This window comes from Fulmarus glacialis, unplaced genomic scaffold (genome assembly GCF_000690835.1).
Source record: "Fulmarus glacialis isolate BGI_N327 unplaced genomic scaffold, ASM69083v1 scaffold14303, whole genome shotgun sequence".
Lineage (NCBI taxonomy): Eukaryota > Metazoa > Chordata > Aves > Procellariiformes > Procellariidae > Fulmarus > Fulmarus glacialis.
In genome coordinates, this window is record NW_009201144.1 from 17496 (window position 1) to 32792 (window position 15297).

Consider the following 15297-nt stretch of genomic DNA (forward strand, 5'->3'; position numbering starts at 1 on the left):
TGTCTTGTTCAGTATGTCATCTATGCCTCATGAGAAATAGTGGCAAACTGCAAATGATAAATACATATACAAAGACATCCCAGACCTGAAGCTTTCCTTTGAGATGATGCTGGTTTGTTTTTTGTGCTTTTTAAATAATTAACAAAATCTCAAGTCAAATAATTTTACAGATTTTAAAAACCCATATAAGACGTAATCCAAAATACCTCCTACTCTTTCAATGCAAGCATCAATCACCGGTAGCCAAGCTGGAATCAGAATTAAGATGCACTTACAGACACTAACTTAAATTTACTGAAACAAGTACTGACCAAGCTAAGCAAGCAATAAAAGTGGTGGTTTGGCGGTACTGACTGTAGATGAGTTCCTCATTTGTTCTATAGGGCTCAGGGCAGCATTTAAACAGTTTTGTTTCTCTTTTCTTCATTTTTAAATGAAACCTTTTTTCCCCTCTGTCTCTCTTATCTATTGGTGTAACTGGTGTTGCATGAGAAATTACTTCATTTCAATGGCTGGAGCCAGTTTTTCTATCAGCTGCAGTAAGGTTTCCTCATTTATTTAATGAGCTTGGATAGGGAGGAAATTAAGTATTAGGAGCTGCAGATGAAGAAAACTAAAACAGAATTTTCTATTTAGTAGGGTGATTTAAAAAAAAAAAAAAGATCTGTATTAATATAGCCAGTACATATAATTGGTATTTGGATTATGGCATGATTATTACTTTGCAGACAGGGGACTCTGTTATCACTCAGTCATCAACGAAGTAGCTGCATTCTGTGCTCATCTAATCTCAGTAGCTGAAAGAAGAGCTAGTTATTATCTTCAAGTGGGGTTATTAATGAGGGGAAAAATCATCCCCAATTACTGTGAAGCAAAATATTTCAACATTTACATATCTGAGACTTCAATTTTGATCTAGTCCTTCATAAGTTCTTAAGCTCAGAGTGTATTCACTTTTCCAAACGTTCCCACAGCGACATATCGAGGGGAACTTGCACCTGTCCAAGTGCTGGCTTCCCCAGGTGTATGCTTCAGGGTCACAGAAATGCTGCATGTCCCATCCTTGTGTGGCCAGAGACTGATTTCCACTGAGATTCCTTCGTGTTACACCACAGGAACGGAGTGTCAAGCGTAGGCTTCACTAGAGAAGTAAGAAATTCTGACCTGCCAATATTGTCTGTGTTCACAGTCCTTTTTTTCTTAACTAGAAACAGCCTGGAATTTATGTGAAAGAGCTAATTTCATTCTTTTGCTTTTTTTTTGAACAAGGTATTGATCCTTGTGAAATTAATGGTTTGGAAGTTTTGACTCTGAACCTCCTAGAATAAAACCTAAGCAACACAAAGGTGATGATTTAAATTCAATTAAACTTGTGGGCAGTAACCAAGAGATGGGAGAAGTGCTGTCCATACTGTGAATCCATCCATCAACACAGATGCGAAGGTCTGACCTTGGCAGGTTCAGGAGGTAGCGACGTCAAACACAGTTTGCAGTCAATTGGAAATGTAGCTACTAGACAAAGAAAACTCAATAATTACACAGCTGTTCCAGTAGATTACAGATTTCCTAGAAAACAACAAAATAGCCATCTGTGAATGGAAAAAGTAAACCATCTTTTTTTTTCATTCAAAAACTTAATTCCTGAAAGTCATCAGATATGTCCTCTGTAAACTTATTATCTCTTTTCAGAACCCACAGAGTCTGTAACCAATCGGTATAGATTTCTCTACAGCATTTATGCCCATTAATGCTTCATAGATTTACAGTGAAACTGCTGAAGAAAGGACTGTCTTGGACAGCCATATAAATATTAAATTAATTTCTTGTGAAGGATGGCTGCTATTACACTAAATATTAAATGAATTCATAATACTTGGACATTTGCAATAAATCACTACTGGGACTGCATACTAACATCCCATTCCAAATCTTTTCTTTTTTTTTAATATTAAAGACATGGAAGAAGACCAGTTGCTCTCAAAGAAATGTACAGCTTTGTAACACTGGAGTCATTAACTAATTCCCACGGCACAAGGAGTTTTAACTTAGTTCCATTTTACAGATGGGGGGAGGAGGCATGAAGGAGTTTAGGTTGAATTGCTGATCACAGGAGGTTCAAACCCAATCTGTTTCTCATGAGAGACATCACAGTAAATTATCAGCTCCTGACAGTCCTTGTTTTGCTTGAAGTGCTGTGAGCAGCATCGGCAGAGGATCTGGCAATGTGATACCAGAAGGCTGAGAGCACTTGCCAGATTCAAAGGGAGAAAGAGCTGGATGTAAAGGCTAATCTCCAGGCACCCGAAGTGGTTGGTATCAGTTCACCTCTAAATATCTTGCCCAAGGCCACAATGGGAAGGATGGGACTCCTCAGGTTTTAACTAGCAGGACTAGGCTTAGCAATTGAAGTAAATCATCTTCTCTCTTTAGAGAACACAGCTCTTAGTCTCAAAAGTGTAGTGAAATGCTCAGTGGACTAAGAAGGGCTAAAAATCAATTCTTTATTTTCCCTTTTGTTAAAGCAGAACAAAGGGTACATTAGCAAGTTCATTATAGCTCTCTGTTATCTGAGGGATAGTAGCTTGAGTGTAGAAATTTATGCCAGGGCTAACCGTGTAGCGTGGAAGCTGTTCTTGTAAACAAAATTGAATGACTGTCAGACTCATCTGCTTTTTAATGTGCAGATGGGTGTGACTATATGCATCTCCTTCTTTCCAAAGATTTTTGCTTCTATGCCTTAAATAGTCTAAGTCACACAAGGTTTTTCTAATGAAAATTTGCCAAGGTATTTGAATTAGAAGCAAAAATTAGAAAAGCTGCTACCACATAGGAATATTAATTGTTCATTATACAGGGCTTTAGTTCACATAGGTACTTTGCATGTGCAAAGCTACCAATTACAGAGGCTCAAAGTGCTCACTGCTGCACAATCACCATTTCTCCAGGGCCCCACAATGGCTATTGTATTCTGTCACTGACCTTTAGACACCTTCAAATGCATATTGACACAGTACGCTGGGATCATTAGAGCTATTGTTTCAGTGCGCCACAGGGAAAGGAGAGTTTTGCAATTTTGTCAAGAGCTTTAAAATTTGATATAATGATGACAGCAGCGATATTTCTTAATTAGAGAGTGAGAGAAACACTGAAGTATTTTTCTGGTGCTTCAGGTGAATTCCAGCATGCACGCCTGCCACAGTTCCCACAATGGTCCCGTCCCGTCGGGGAAAGAAGACGTTCATCAGGGGCTTTTCTATTGTTTCCAGGGGAATTTATTTAGTATTTTTGACCTGATGGTGCCATATGGCCAGCCTCCCTTAGCTTCCATGGATTCTGCCTGGATGAACATCTTGGCAGGATGGATCCTTTCATCCTTTAAGTGACAAACACCCTTTTAAACAGAGCGTATAGTTGGAACCGGTGGTATGCAGGAGACTGGGATCTGGAAGCGTAGTTCAGACTCTGCTCCTCAAAAATCAGTGGACATTGGCTCTGTGATAGCAATTATGCTTCATTTTAGCTCTTCCATGTCTTAACATCTAAGGTATTTCTGTTTTCTTACCAGTCTGTGACAGCTAAAGAGTGCAAACAAGAACTTTGGGAGCAGAGATGTCAGATACTCCAAGTACATTTACTGTAGTAAATCCAAGCATCTTCTAAAAGCTTGTATTTATTTTATTGTAGCCCTCCTGTTCTTTAAAGCTGCTTTGAGAAATTACTTCAGCAGTCAGTGCATAAAAGAGCATCATTTTAAACCTTGCATGGGACATTTTGTCTACAGAGACTATATAAATTACTGGCTTGTATTTCCGAAGAGTGTTCCTGCTTGAAGATAGAGAGAGAGTTCTGTTCCATAAGTATTGCAGTTGCTGGGTTCGTTTTTATCCCCTGGGATCCTATTATAGAACAAATTATTAAATATAACTAAACTTCACAGCCCTGAGTCTTTGCAGATAGTCTTGGGTAATGGCTTGCACTTCTGACAGAAGAGGAAGAAATCTAACAGACTTTTTGCAAAACTTCTTGTGTCATTACAAAAATGGAAAATTTACTGCACAGCATTGCTGGTTGCAACTCCAGCCTAGCGCTGTGCCAGTTTCTGGACACAATCCCTCTACCCAAAAAACTTTCTAGCTGAAGGACATAATATTTGGTATTTGTCTGTGCTTGAGGTAAATGTGCAGCAGGATTTCTCACACTGCTATAAAACCCACAAGGTCAGATGTGTTTCTTCAGTAAAGCAGGCTGAACTTTTTTTTTCACATTAATTGAAAGGGTGTATCAGAAACCCTTGTAGAACTTTGAAACCTCCCATGCACTGCCACCGCAATTGTCAATTGTGAATCAAGGTAATACCTCTACCTTAACACATCAGGAGAAGTGACCCACTTCTGGGAGAGAGACGCAAATAGGTACAGCTGTGTGATGCAGGACATGAAGGGGAGCATGCGCTGGAAAGAGCTATTAAACCACTGTCTTGTGCCTCCATTCTCCCTATGGTAAATCCACATCAGGTAGTAAATGAGGCAGTAATGATGAGCGCTTCTCTTGCGATGGGCTGGGATCTGAAATCTCTCCTCAGACCCTTGTGCTTCCCAGCAGAGGTTTTTAGCCATAGGGCTTGATTTGTTACTTTTGGGGAGTTTCTGTATTGAGGGACAGGATTCTCCTGGAAGAGAGAGGGCAGCACTTCGATTGCCGCCTTCTCTGCATGGGAAGTTTGTACCTTTGTTGTCCCACTGTAACTGCACTATTTCTTTCAAAAGGCACATGATCACTGCCTGGGTGGATTTGAAATTTGAAAATGGAGGTAATCTTTGCAGTATGTTAGGTTCTTACTCTGCTGAACGAGTTGAAGTCCTGTTGGATGGGGAGGGATTTTCATAGGATCTTTATTATTCAAAGCTCAAGTTCTACCTGGACCCACCTCTAGTCATGGCAGTTTTGGGAGATTTCCTGCCACACACATTGAGATTTTCCGAAAGAAAAACAAAGGGAGTTGGTATGTCTGCTCACTGCCCATATTTTGTTTGGTTCCTTTGCAGAAGGAGAAGAAGAGCGGGCTGCTGAAACTTCTAGCAGGAGCATCAACAAAAAAGAAGTCGCGCTCCCCACCATCCGTGTCCCCCACGCACGACCCCCAGGCAGCCATCGAAGGAGTCCTGCAAGGGGCAGTGGGACCTGAGCTCTCCTCCCTCTCCAGCCACGGCAGGGCCGGCTCATGCCCTATCGAGAGTGAAATGCAGGGAGCCATGGGGCTGGAGCCTCTGCACAGGAAAACAGGCTCCTTGGATTTGAATTTTTCCATCCCTTCTCCTGCCAGGCAGCCCCTCTCTTCCATGGCAGCTATTCGGCCAGAGCCCAAGCCTTTGCCCAGGGAGAGGTAAGCTGTATATCTCCTGAGGTCGCCTGCATCCTCAGGGAGCATTTGGAGGAGGGCTGCAAGTTTAACTTGCTCAAGGGTTGTTGCAGTTTGGCTGCTCTGTGGATTGCCTGTAGGTGGCTCAGCTGTCTTTTAGGAAGACAGAGCTTCCATGCATCTGCCCGCTGAAAATCATTTGACACACAGTGCAGGTTTAACTTTCATTGATTAAAAAAGCGGTGAGCAGCACCTGTCCATGACACTGTACATCCCTGGTCTAAATATGGAGGACAGCAGTGCTTTCTCAGCCCAAAGGGTGTAAATGCTGTTGGCAAAGGCCACTTTTTAAGTGGGATCCCTATGTTTTCATAAACTTATGGAGTTGTCATGTGGCGCTTCTGGCCTGGGGGCAACAGGGTGATGTGTTTGCTCATCAAACACAAGGCCCTTTCTGGCCTGTTCTGCAATACCAAAGACTGTTTCAAATTCTCCTTGTTTAGGATACTTACAGGTAGTGCCACCTTCAGTGACCTGTTACCAAAAATGTAGATCATTTCTAGAGAGGAATGTATCACCGATTCTGGAGTTCATTTCAGCAACCTGCTCTGCACGTTGGTACCTTAGAGTAACTGACCTTGCAAATCTGAAAAGAGTAGAGTAGGGACACCAAAACACAAAAGCAGATGGAGAGAGAGATAAATAACTAGAAACAGGGGTGCAGAAAAGAGCTAGGTCTCCATGTGCAGAGTCATATTGCCTTCAGGTAAATATTTTCTACAAGACTGTAGTTTGAGGACTGGGAAGGGAACAGATAATAGACTGATACGATGCTATTGAAATGCTTTCCACTGAAAAAGTGATTGATGAGAACATGAGAACTCTTCTCCCAAGTAACTAGTGATAGGACGAGAGGAAATGGCCTCAAGTTGCGCCAAGGGAGGTTTAGATTGGACATTAGGAAAAATTTCTTTACTGAAAGAGTGGTCAAGCCTTGGAACAGGGAAGTGGTGGAGTCACCATCCCTGAAAGTATTTAAAAGACGTGTAGATGAGGCGCTTAGGGACATGGTTTAGTGGGCATGGTGGTGTTGGGTTGACGGTTGGACTCGATGATCTTAGAGGTCTTTTCCAACCTTAATGATTCTATGATTCTATGTTTTTTACAAAAGCATTGAAGAGTTTGCAAAAAGCAGTCTAGGGAATTCTCTGGAGTCGATATTTAAAACAATTTTGGAACAATAGTAAAGTTCCAGAAGTTTGAAAGAAACCATTTTTGTCTGAGTGTATGAAAGAGGCTGAAGGAAATGGACTGGGCGAGCCACCTGACCCTGAATCCAGCTGGGGTCGTGGAGCAGATGATACAGGGATACTACAGGACAGTTCATACCTTACACAGTGTTTTACTGATTGCAGATTGAAATTTGGTTGGGAAGGTAAACAATGACACTATAACATATTTAAACTTCTCTAAGGCATCTGGTTTGTTACCATAAAATGTCTTGCTGAGTAAACTGTACAGAACCAACACAGCAGATACTAAGTGGATTGAAAACTGATTCACTGGCATCAAATCTAACTCTAAATCAGAAATCAGTAGAAAATGGTTGTGTATATATGTAGTGTAGCCCAACAACAATTGGGTCTTGGACCTGCACTGTCCAACATTATAAAGTCTTTGCTGTTGCAGAATGGAGGACTGAAGTCGGAGGTAGGTGATGAAGAGGGCAGACCCCTTGGTACAGAGCTAATTCTACACATTGGTAAGGAGAACACAAAGTAACAGTATATTTGAGAAGAGCCAAATCTGAGGCAAACTGGAGTGGCCTCAGAGAAGCATCATAAGAATGATGGAAGATTTAAAACAATATACTTGTAGTGAGTGATACCGGGAGCTCTGGTACACCTAGTAAAGAACAGGCTTAGGAATGGCTGGGTAACAGTCTGTAAGAGACTGCAAACAGGACAACCATGGGAATATTTTTACTCTAGATTGGGCATTTTGTCTAAAAGAGATGCTGTTGTTCAAGTGCAGCTATTAGCTTTGAAGCAGAAATTAATACAGGCAAGTCCTTCAGCATTGTAATGAAGGCAGTGAAAGCAGACTATCAGAGTAGTCTCTTGTCCTTAAAATCCATGAAAAAGCCATTTAGTAAAAGGAGTGAAAAACCAATCCCTAGTTAGGCACAGTTAATTTGGTCTACATCAGTTTAGATCAATGCTATAAGAAAAGCTAAACCAACATAAACCAGATTTAGCACCAGTGTAACTAAATCAGTGGAATGCTGCACCTTTAGTTAAATGTAGCCATGAAAAGAAGCCGGGAAGAACATCCCCTGACATCTCCAGAGCTGGCTGTTGAGGTGCTACTCTCAAAGCTTTACTGTAGAGAAGTCCAAACACATTATTTAATATGCCAGGGCTAGTCCCATATCCTACCAATTTCTCAGTTCAACTCAGGATGGTCTGGATAGTGAAACATTTAACTGATGACAAGTGGCAGAATAGAACCAGAGGGACAAGGGTTAGCTGCGTTTGCTCAGCCGTGCTGGAATCAGGAGTAAATAGATTTAGACTGCTAAAACTGAGTAAATACTTCCAATTGCAGTATATGGTGGTAAGGAACTTACTCTGATTTTAAGCATTTTAATTCCTGAGTCTTAAATCCGAAAATAAGCTATAATTGAAGTAACCCTAATTATACACAGCAGGCAAGATTCTCTAATTGATTTATGAATTAACTTCCATATCATTGGTGTATCTGCATTTCTTAACTGATCATATGGGTTTTTTCATGCCCATAATGGGAAATATTAATTACCTTCATGCACTAGGAAGGATAATGCTTAGTCCTGGAATAATCTGAGCAGATACATTAAACACTTGTCTCCTAGAAATTCATCCCACATCCATCTGTGCTCATTAAATCATCAAATTGCTCAGAAGTACCAAATTATATTTTTTTTAAAACAAATTACGGCTTTCAAACCACTTGTTCTTTTCACATCTGGCAGTGGAGGGACTTGCATTCAACGTCACTCAGCTCCATATTTTGCTTGTTTGCATTTTGGTACATTTCATCCGCACAGTAGGAGCAATTCTCTGAGAAAGAAAAGGGAGGAGAGGGAAAAAAAGGTTAGATAAACAGATTCAGATGCTGGATGAAATTTTAAAAAGCTGCAAAGCATTTCAGTGCACTTAGCTGTACTTGGCTTTCTGTCTCCCAACGCCCATCTGTGCGCATAGAGACAGAGCACTGAAAGGTTGGAAGAAGTAGCACATTCCTTAATATTTACGGCATTCGAAATGAGGCTCATGCAGGCAGCAGAGCACCGCTACTTCTCCCATAGAGGTTGGCTTGCAACTCCAGCGCTCGCCACATCCAGGCTACTGATCAAACCCGAGCGGTCATGCCACTAGCCATATCGGAGGTGCATTAAAAGGCTCTGATTGCTCGCAGCTCAATGCTCACGATTTAAGGGAAGAATTGCCTATTCCGCTGCCTGACAGCGCAGCCCTTCGTGGGAGTTGCAGGCAGTCAGACAGGAAGGTGAAATGAGCTTCACCCTCTCGGAGATGCTGCATTTTTTGTGCGTGGGGAGACTGAGGAAAACAATTATTTTATCTTAACCTACTTGATATTCCAAAACCTGGTTATGGAGGCTGGATTAGAAAGAAAATTGCTTCTAGCTGTCCTGTCATTTAGCCTTGATATTTAACTGGTTTGCTGGCATAGTTAGTGCCCATCTCTGCCTTCTGGGTGTAGTTTCCCACTACTGGTTTATAAAACCACCTTCCTTTAGCTGCTCTCTGCCATAAAGCATCCAGCAGTCCGAGCAACAGAGCAGAGAAATTTCCCAGGTGGTGTCCTTGTCACTTTGTGTTGTCACAAGTTGTCACTTGATTGACTGTCAAGTGACTGCCGCATCAGGCTGCGTGTGCCCCACACGCTCTTTTCCACCTGCTGCTCTGTCCAGTTTCTGCTGGTGCAAGAAACAGGACCAGTTCAGAGATGTGCTGTGGTGAGGCAGAGCCTGGGCCACAGACTTGCCCACGCTGTCGGTTCACGTGGGAGAGGGGTGTGCTGTCTACCTCGCAGCGCCAAAGCAAAATACTTTCCTTGCCACCCCCTTCAAGAAAATATGACTGTACATTAAGCAAAACAGGAGAGCTGAGCGTGCATGTGTGTGTGCATGAGTCATGTTCCCCTCGCTGCCTGGCACTGTTCCCAGATGCAAACCTGAGTAAAACATGTCACGCATTGTTGACTCTTTTATAGTAACTGGCACTAATTCTGCCATGTTATATTCTGATAAAGCAGTTGTATCCAGACTTACTGTCACGACTGGCATATCTGTGCCGTGTTTCTATGGTTTTCGTGGAGCCTTCAAGCAAGTTGTAACCACAACAGTGCTGCAGAATAAGATGGGAGCAGTGAGTTTGACCTTTAAAATGGACCCCTCCATGTTTCCATGTATCCTTTCTACAAATCACTGCCACATTAGAAATTGAGCTTCCAATTCAAGGAAGCATTCAAGCATGTGCTTAACGCCCATTGATTTCAATTTTGCTGTGCACGTATATCTTCTTTGCCAAAAAGGAAAGCAAAGGAAGGGGGTTTTCTTTCCTGGAAAATGATACTAGAGAAATGTCCCTGGGAGTAAGTTCTGACTGAACAGTGACATGTATGCACATGGTTAAGTGCTTCTCTGATTAGGGGTACCTGCCTTAGGAGTGAGAAACTAGAATTAACCATCTCAGAAATTGAATCCTGCAATATTTCCAGCAGAAGGGTAAAAGATCCAACTGAGATTTGTTCTTCTAAGGCTGCTGATTCAGACATTATAATATGGTGAAGTGGGTTCTGGCTTGTAGTGTGCAGAGGCACTTTGCAGGTCTCTGTAGTCTGCCAGCAAAAGGATGGAGAAATAGAGCTCCACCGATAAGCAAGAGCAGTGGTTAACTGGACTAGATGCCTCATTTTCACCAATTATCTATCCCCCACAAAACTAACTGTGTATCCCTAACACACAAGGGACTTGTTGGAGTCACAGGACTGGACTCCTGAAACCTGTCCTGAGTGCGTGATACTTTGACAAACAGAAACCTGCATTAAGCATCCGAACTCAAGCACTCTAAATGGGACTGGATTGGAGGTTAGCCCTGCAGACCTAATTTGCCTCTGTACATGTTTTCTTAAGTTTCTCTAGCTCCATCAGTGTCCTGGATGCACGCATTTACTCATTGAGCAGATACTCAGTATTCTGGGTTTTTTTTTCGTCAATGTCCAGGCCTGAGCCCAGCCCTTAATTACTGATCAGTTCTGATCAATACTGTTCAATGCCTGTCTGTGCACGCTGACAGAGAGCCTGCATGAGTAATTTAGACTAGACAACTGACTCCTACGCAGCTAGGGTGCATGAGATGAGTCTCACTCTGTGGAAAGTGTGGCACGAGGCTTTGCAGCTGGAGGAGTCAGAGAAGCCACTTACCCCACACCTGCGCTACTCTGAATTTCGCTGTGGTCACTTACTTAGACATCCTCCAACCTCTGCAAAAGATGGGGTGGCTTTGGCAGCCACACATCTCTTCCATGTCAGAGCCTTGACTCACATCCAGAGCAGGACATCTTGTGCACTAAATGAGGCAGGCATCCTATGGGAAAAATAGTATGCAATCATGTAATGAAAGATTATATTGTACACACACAAAAATGAAGTCATGGGCAATTTTAGTTGCCTGTTTCTGCATCTCACATTCACGGGTGTGAAACATTCCTGTTCTGTTAAGGTAGTGGATGTCTTTATGCATCTACATATATGACATTTTCAGTCAGTTTGCTTTTTTAAAGGAAGCAAAACCAGAACTTCCATCATGTAACATCTATTTGAGGTTAGGAGTCTTATCTGCACCTTGCAGATGTCAGCAGCGGTAGCAAAGTGAGAGCTGGGTGGGAGAGGTATTTCTTTTGACTGCAAGGATGAGTGCTATGAAGACATGGGACGGTGGGATTCCTAGGTCTTTGCTGACAGCAGAGGGACAGGGATGATGGACCCATGCCCAGCTCTCAGTGAGTTAATTGCTGCCAGGGTCCCTGTCCCACCCTCAGCCCCAGTGCCAGCTTCTATCCATGCAGTCTCCTGCCCCATGGTATGTCATGTCCCAGCCCCAGACTCCTTCCCACCAAGGCTCTTTGCTCTCCCAGGCTCAGCTCAGCACAGCTGCCCCCCTCAGCAGCCATACCCACATCTTCTGTCAGGGCTTCCAGTTTTCATCATGGTCCCACTTCTCCCTTGGCTTCCAGTTTTTCTCCCATCAGCCTCCCTCTCCCTCCACCCCCTCCCTCGCCTTACCCCGCTCTCCAACTCCCTGAGGTTTCCCTGCTCAGGCAAACCCCGTCCCCCATCCTTGCTGATACTACTCGCAGCCTCTCCTCATGTATTTTCTTTTGGGCACCGAGGACCCTCCCCAGGCCACTGCCCATCCGGGACAGTCCCCTCCGGGGATGAAGTGCCCACCCAAGGATGCCACAGTAGTGAGCAGTGGGGAAGTCCAACATCAAGTCTGTGCCCTGAGAGAAAAACATAAGAGGAGCCCATTGCTGAGAAAGGAAGAGAAATGCAACCTCTGAGGTGCCACAGAGCTAGGACATCTTGGAACATGAATCAGCAAAGATTTTACCTTTAGTGCTCATACAAGCCTCTACTAAGCATGTGCCGTTTTGGGGTGGTTTGAATGCTTTTAACCTGGCCAAGAGCAGGTGATTTTCTGAAGGAACACCATCCTTGACAGACCAGTGGGGCCACAGGACAGGTCTTTGCTCCCAAGTATGGGGACCTTAGAGCAGTTTGTGGAAGCCCTCACCTGGGTCCTGCTGGTGCTGCAAAAACTTTCACGTTATTCCTGGAGGTGATGAGACCATTTGGACTGAATGTGGGACCCCTGACACAGTCAACTGCTGTGGAGACTTTGAGCCAAAATCGTTAACATTTGGCAGAATGACAACTATCCGAAAGTACGATTTACAACACAAAATACCAAACATTAATAACAAATAATAACAGGCAGAGGTGATTGCCGCACTTGTCATCACAATTGTTACCCAGCTAATTAGCATTTTTAAAAGTTGGTAATTTAGAGGTGTAATATGACACAGACAAAATTGAGATCGCTCTGAGATCCATCTAAAATGCCAGGAAGCAGTTTGGTGTAAGAAAACCTGCAGTTTTGTAGTAGCTTCTCAAAGAGGGGACAAAAGGGGAAATGAAAAGGGGGGATATAAATAGAAGTATAGAGGACTGCCTTTTTGGGAGTGAGGGAGGATGTCTGGGAGGGGAAAGACAAAAAAGTGTGCCAAAAAAGTGTGGCTAATGTATGTATTTGCAATTCAGTTCCAGAGGATAAACTAGGCTGAGATGCCGCCTGGAGGTCTGGAGGGGCGGCACGGCAGCGGCACACAGCCCTGGCCCTGTGCCGGCAGCCCTCACCGTGCTGCTGCCCGCTGCAACCCTCACTGGGCTGCCTCTCCCAGGCCCCACTTCAAAAGCTTCTCAAGGGAAAAAGCATAGCATCTTTTTCCATCTCTCATGGAGGATTTCTTAACCGATTTGCAAGGTCTTTCATATCTAAGATTTTGTTATTCTATCAAAAACACTTTGGTGCTATCCTATGAGGTACCGTAGTTAACTGAATTTAAACCATAGCATTTGGGGTTTCCTTAAATGGGAAAAAGTACTTCATTTGGTAATGCAGTGACTGAGATCTGTTTTTCTAAATCTCTAAGGAGATGCTGTGTAGAACCCCTTTAGTGATGATGGGCACATTCCTGTTGAGCGTGGTCACCCCCCTCCTCATGTGAACCATTTAGGGACTAGCAGCTCCTCACTCCTAGGATGTAGTCTGGATTTAAAAGGATGGCTCTGTGCTTAAGGTATGACATGAGGTGTCGGCAATCCCAGCTGGGTCTTTGGGGCAACCCTGCCCAAGACACCACCTTTTTCTTTGTTTCTGTTTCCTGATCTGCCAAAAGGGCCCGCGAGTACCTCTGCACCACCCGGCTGCTGTTGAGGTCCGACCCTCTTCTTTCTCAAAGCCTCTTGAGATCCTGGTGCAGAGCTCCAGTGCTCTGTGATTGTGCATAGAGTTGTGAGATCTGAAACTTGGCATCATCTTAGATACAATTGTTCCACTCTGATAATTTAATTAATCAACACTGCAGCAGAGTGTTTGAAATAATGTGTGCATTCATTTGCATAATGGCTGTAATTGGCAAAGCTTCATAATATAAGTGTAGCAGTTCCACAGATGACAGCATGATAGACCATAGTCCTGCAGGCAGCCAGCAGCACACATTTCAACCTCTGTTATTTGCTTTTCCACGGAGGAAGGAAGTGACAACTAGATTTATTGACCAAGGGACAGAGAAGACCAGCAGATTTTTGATGGCACTTGAACACATATATTTTCTACATGACTCCCTTGCTGTTGCTGCTCTTATCAAGATAAAAAGGCCATAGTCAGGTTTTACAGCAGAATCTCCACTCCAAATGGAGTTAAATGCTTTTCCAAGTAACAGGATGTTTGGCCATGGAGATGTCCAAACACAGAGCCAAAGCTGGTATTTTCACTGTCATGTCAAAGTGGAGCCCATAGTTTCAGAACCACAGTCACTAGGTACCTGAGCAACTTCTGCAAAGAAAATTAGCAACTGCCACTGGAGAGCCCCTTGCTTTGGTACCATCTCACTGGGAATGGCCTCAGGGAGTGGTCCAGAGCCTCTAGGGCATGTTGAAGTTAGTTCTCAAGGACAGGATATTATTTAAAATAAATACTCACCTTGTAACAAACATGACTAAGGCATCAGTGGCCATGCGGTGGTTGTAGAAATATTAATCTTCAGGAGATGGGCTTTAGGTAATCAATTGGCATCTTTTAGCTATCTTACTGTATTCATTACTTTGCAATTAGCAAGGCAGTTATTGACTGTTAACCAAATGCCAGATGACTGCGAAAGTACATGTGCTGAAGAAAAAAAAGCAGTGCAGCAGAAATACATTCCCTGCTCTGCACACAAGTGCATTGATATAAAAGGGCCCAGTCTGTGCTCTCAGGAGGACGCCTGCTGATAAGCCTGAGTGCAGAATAGCCGTATCAGGATCAGACCCATCATTACTTCATTGAAATGAAGTGACACTTGAAAACTAAGTTCCCAGAGAGCCGTGTGAATGGTTCAGAACAGGGGCTCCCTGTTGGTTTGGAGAGTGCTTCAAAAGTCATTTGATACCTCTCCATTTTAGCTTCCCTTCCAGGTTTGAGGGACCCAATGTACATTCTCAAGAAACATAATAAGAAGAAAAATGTGAACTGCTTTAGCTAACCTCTGCTGATATCACTGGCAGTTGGTAGGAGCACTGCAAACCCCATTTTTCATCATCAGTAGACGTGGGAAGAGCTATGGATGTCATCTCTCTGGACTTCTGTAAAGTCGTTGACACGGTTCCCCACAACATCCTTCCCTCTAAATTGGAGAGATACGGATTTGATGGATGGAGTGTTTGGTGGATGAGGAATTGGTTGGATGGTCGCATCCAGAGGGTAGTGGTCAACGGCTCAATGGCTGCATAGAGATCAGTAACGAGTGGTGTCCCTCAGGGGTCTCTATTGGGACCAGTACTGTTTAATGTCTTCATCAATGACATAGACAGTGGGATCGAGTGCACCCTCAGCAAGTTTGCCGACGACACCAAGCTGAGTGATGCGGTCGACACACCTGAGGGACGGGATGCCATCCAGAGGGACCTGGACAAGCTCAAGAAGTGGCCCCGTGTGAACCTCATGAGGTTCAACAAGGCCAAGTGCAGGGTCCTGCACCTGGGTCAGAGCAACCTCTGGTATCAATACAGGCTGGGGGATGAAGGGATTGAGAGCAGCCCTGCCGAG

At 43.6% G+C, this 15297-nt stretch overlaps 1 protein-coding gene across 1 annotated transcript in view; it reads left to right on the plus strand.

The window, feature by feature from the left end:
• Positions 1-5045: 5045 nt before the first annotated feature.
• LOC104073907 (SH3 domain-containing RING finger protein 3-like) overlaps positions 5046-15297 on the plus strand; it is a gene marked incomplete at its 5' end in the record, with an annotated part of 11768 nt that continues 1516 nt past the window's right edge. The window contains one exon of the mRNA XM_009573845.1: positions 5046-5383. Coding sequence (XP_009572140.1) covers positions 5046-5383 — 338 coding nt within the window. The remainder of the gene's footprint in view (positions 5384-15297) is intronic.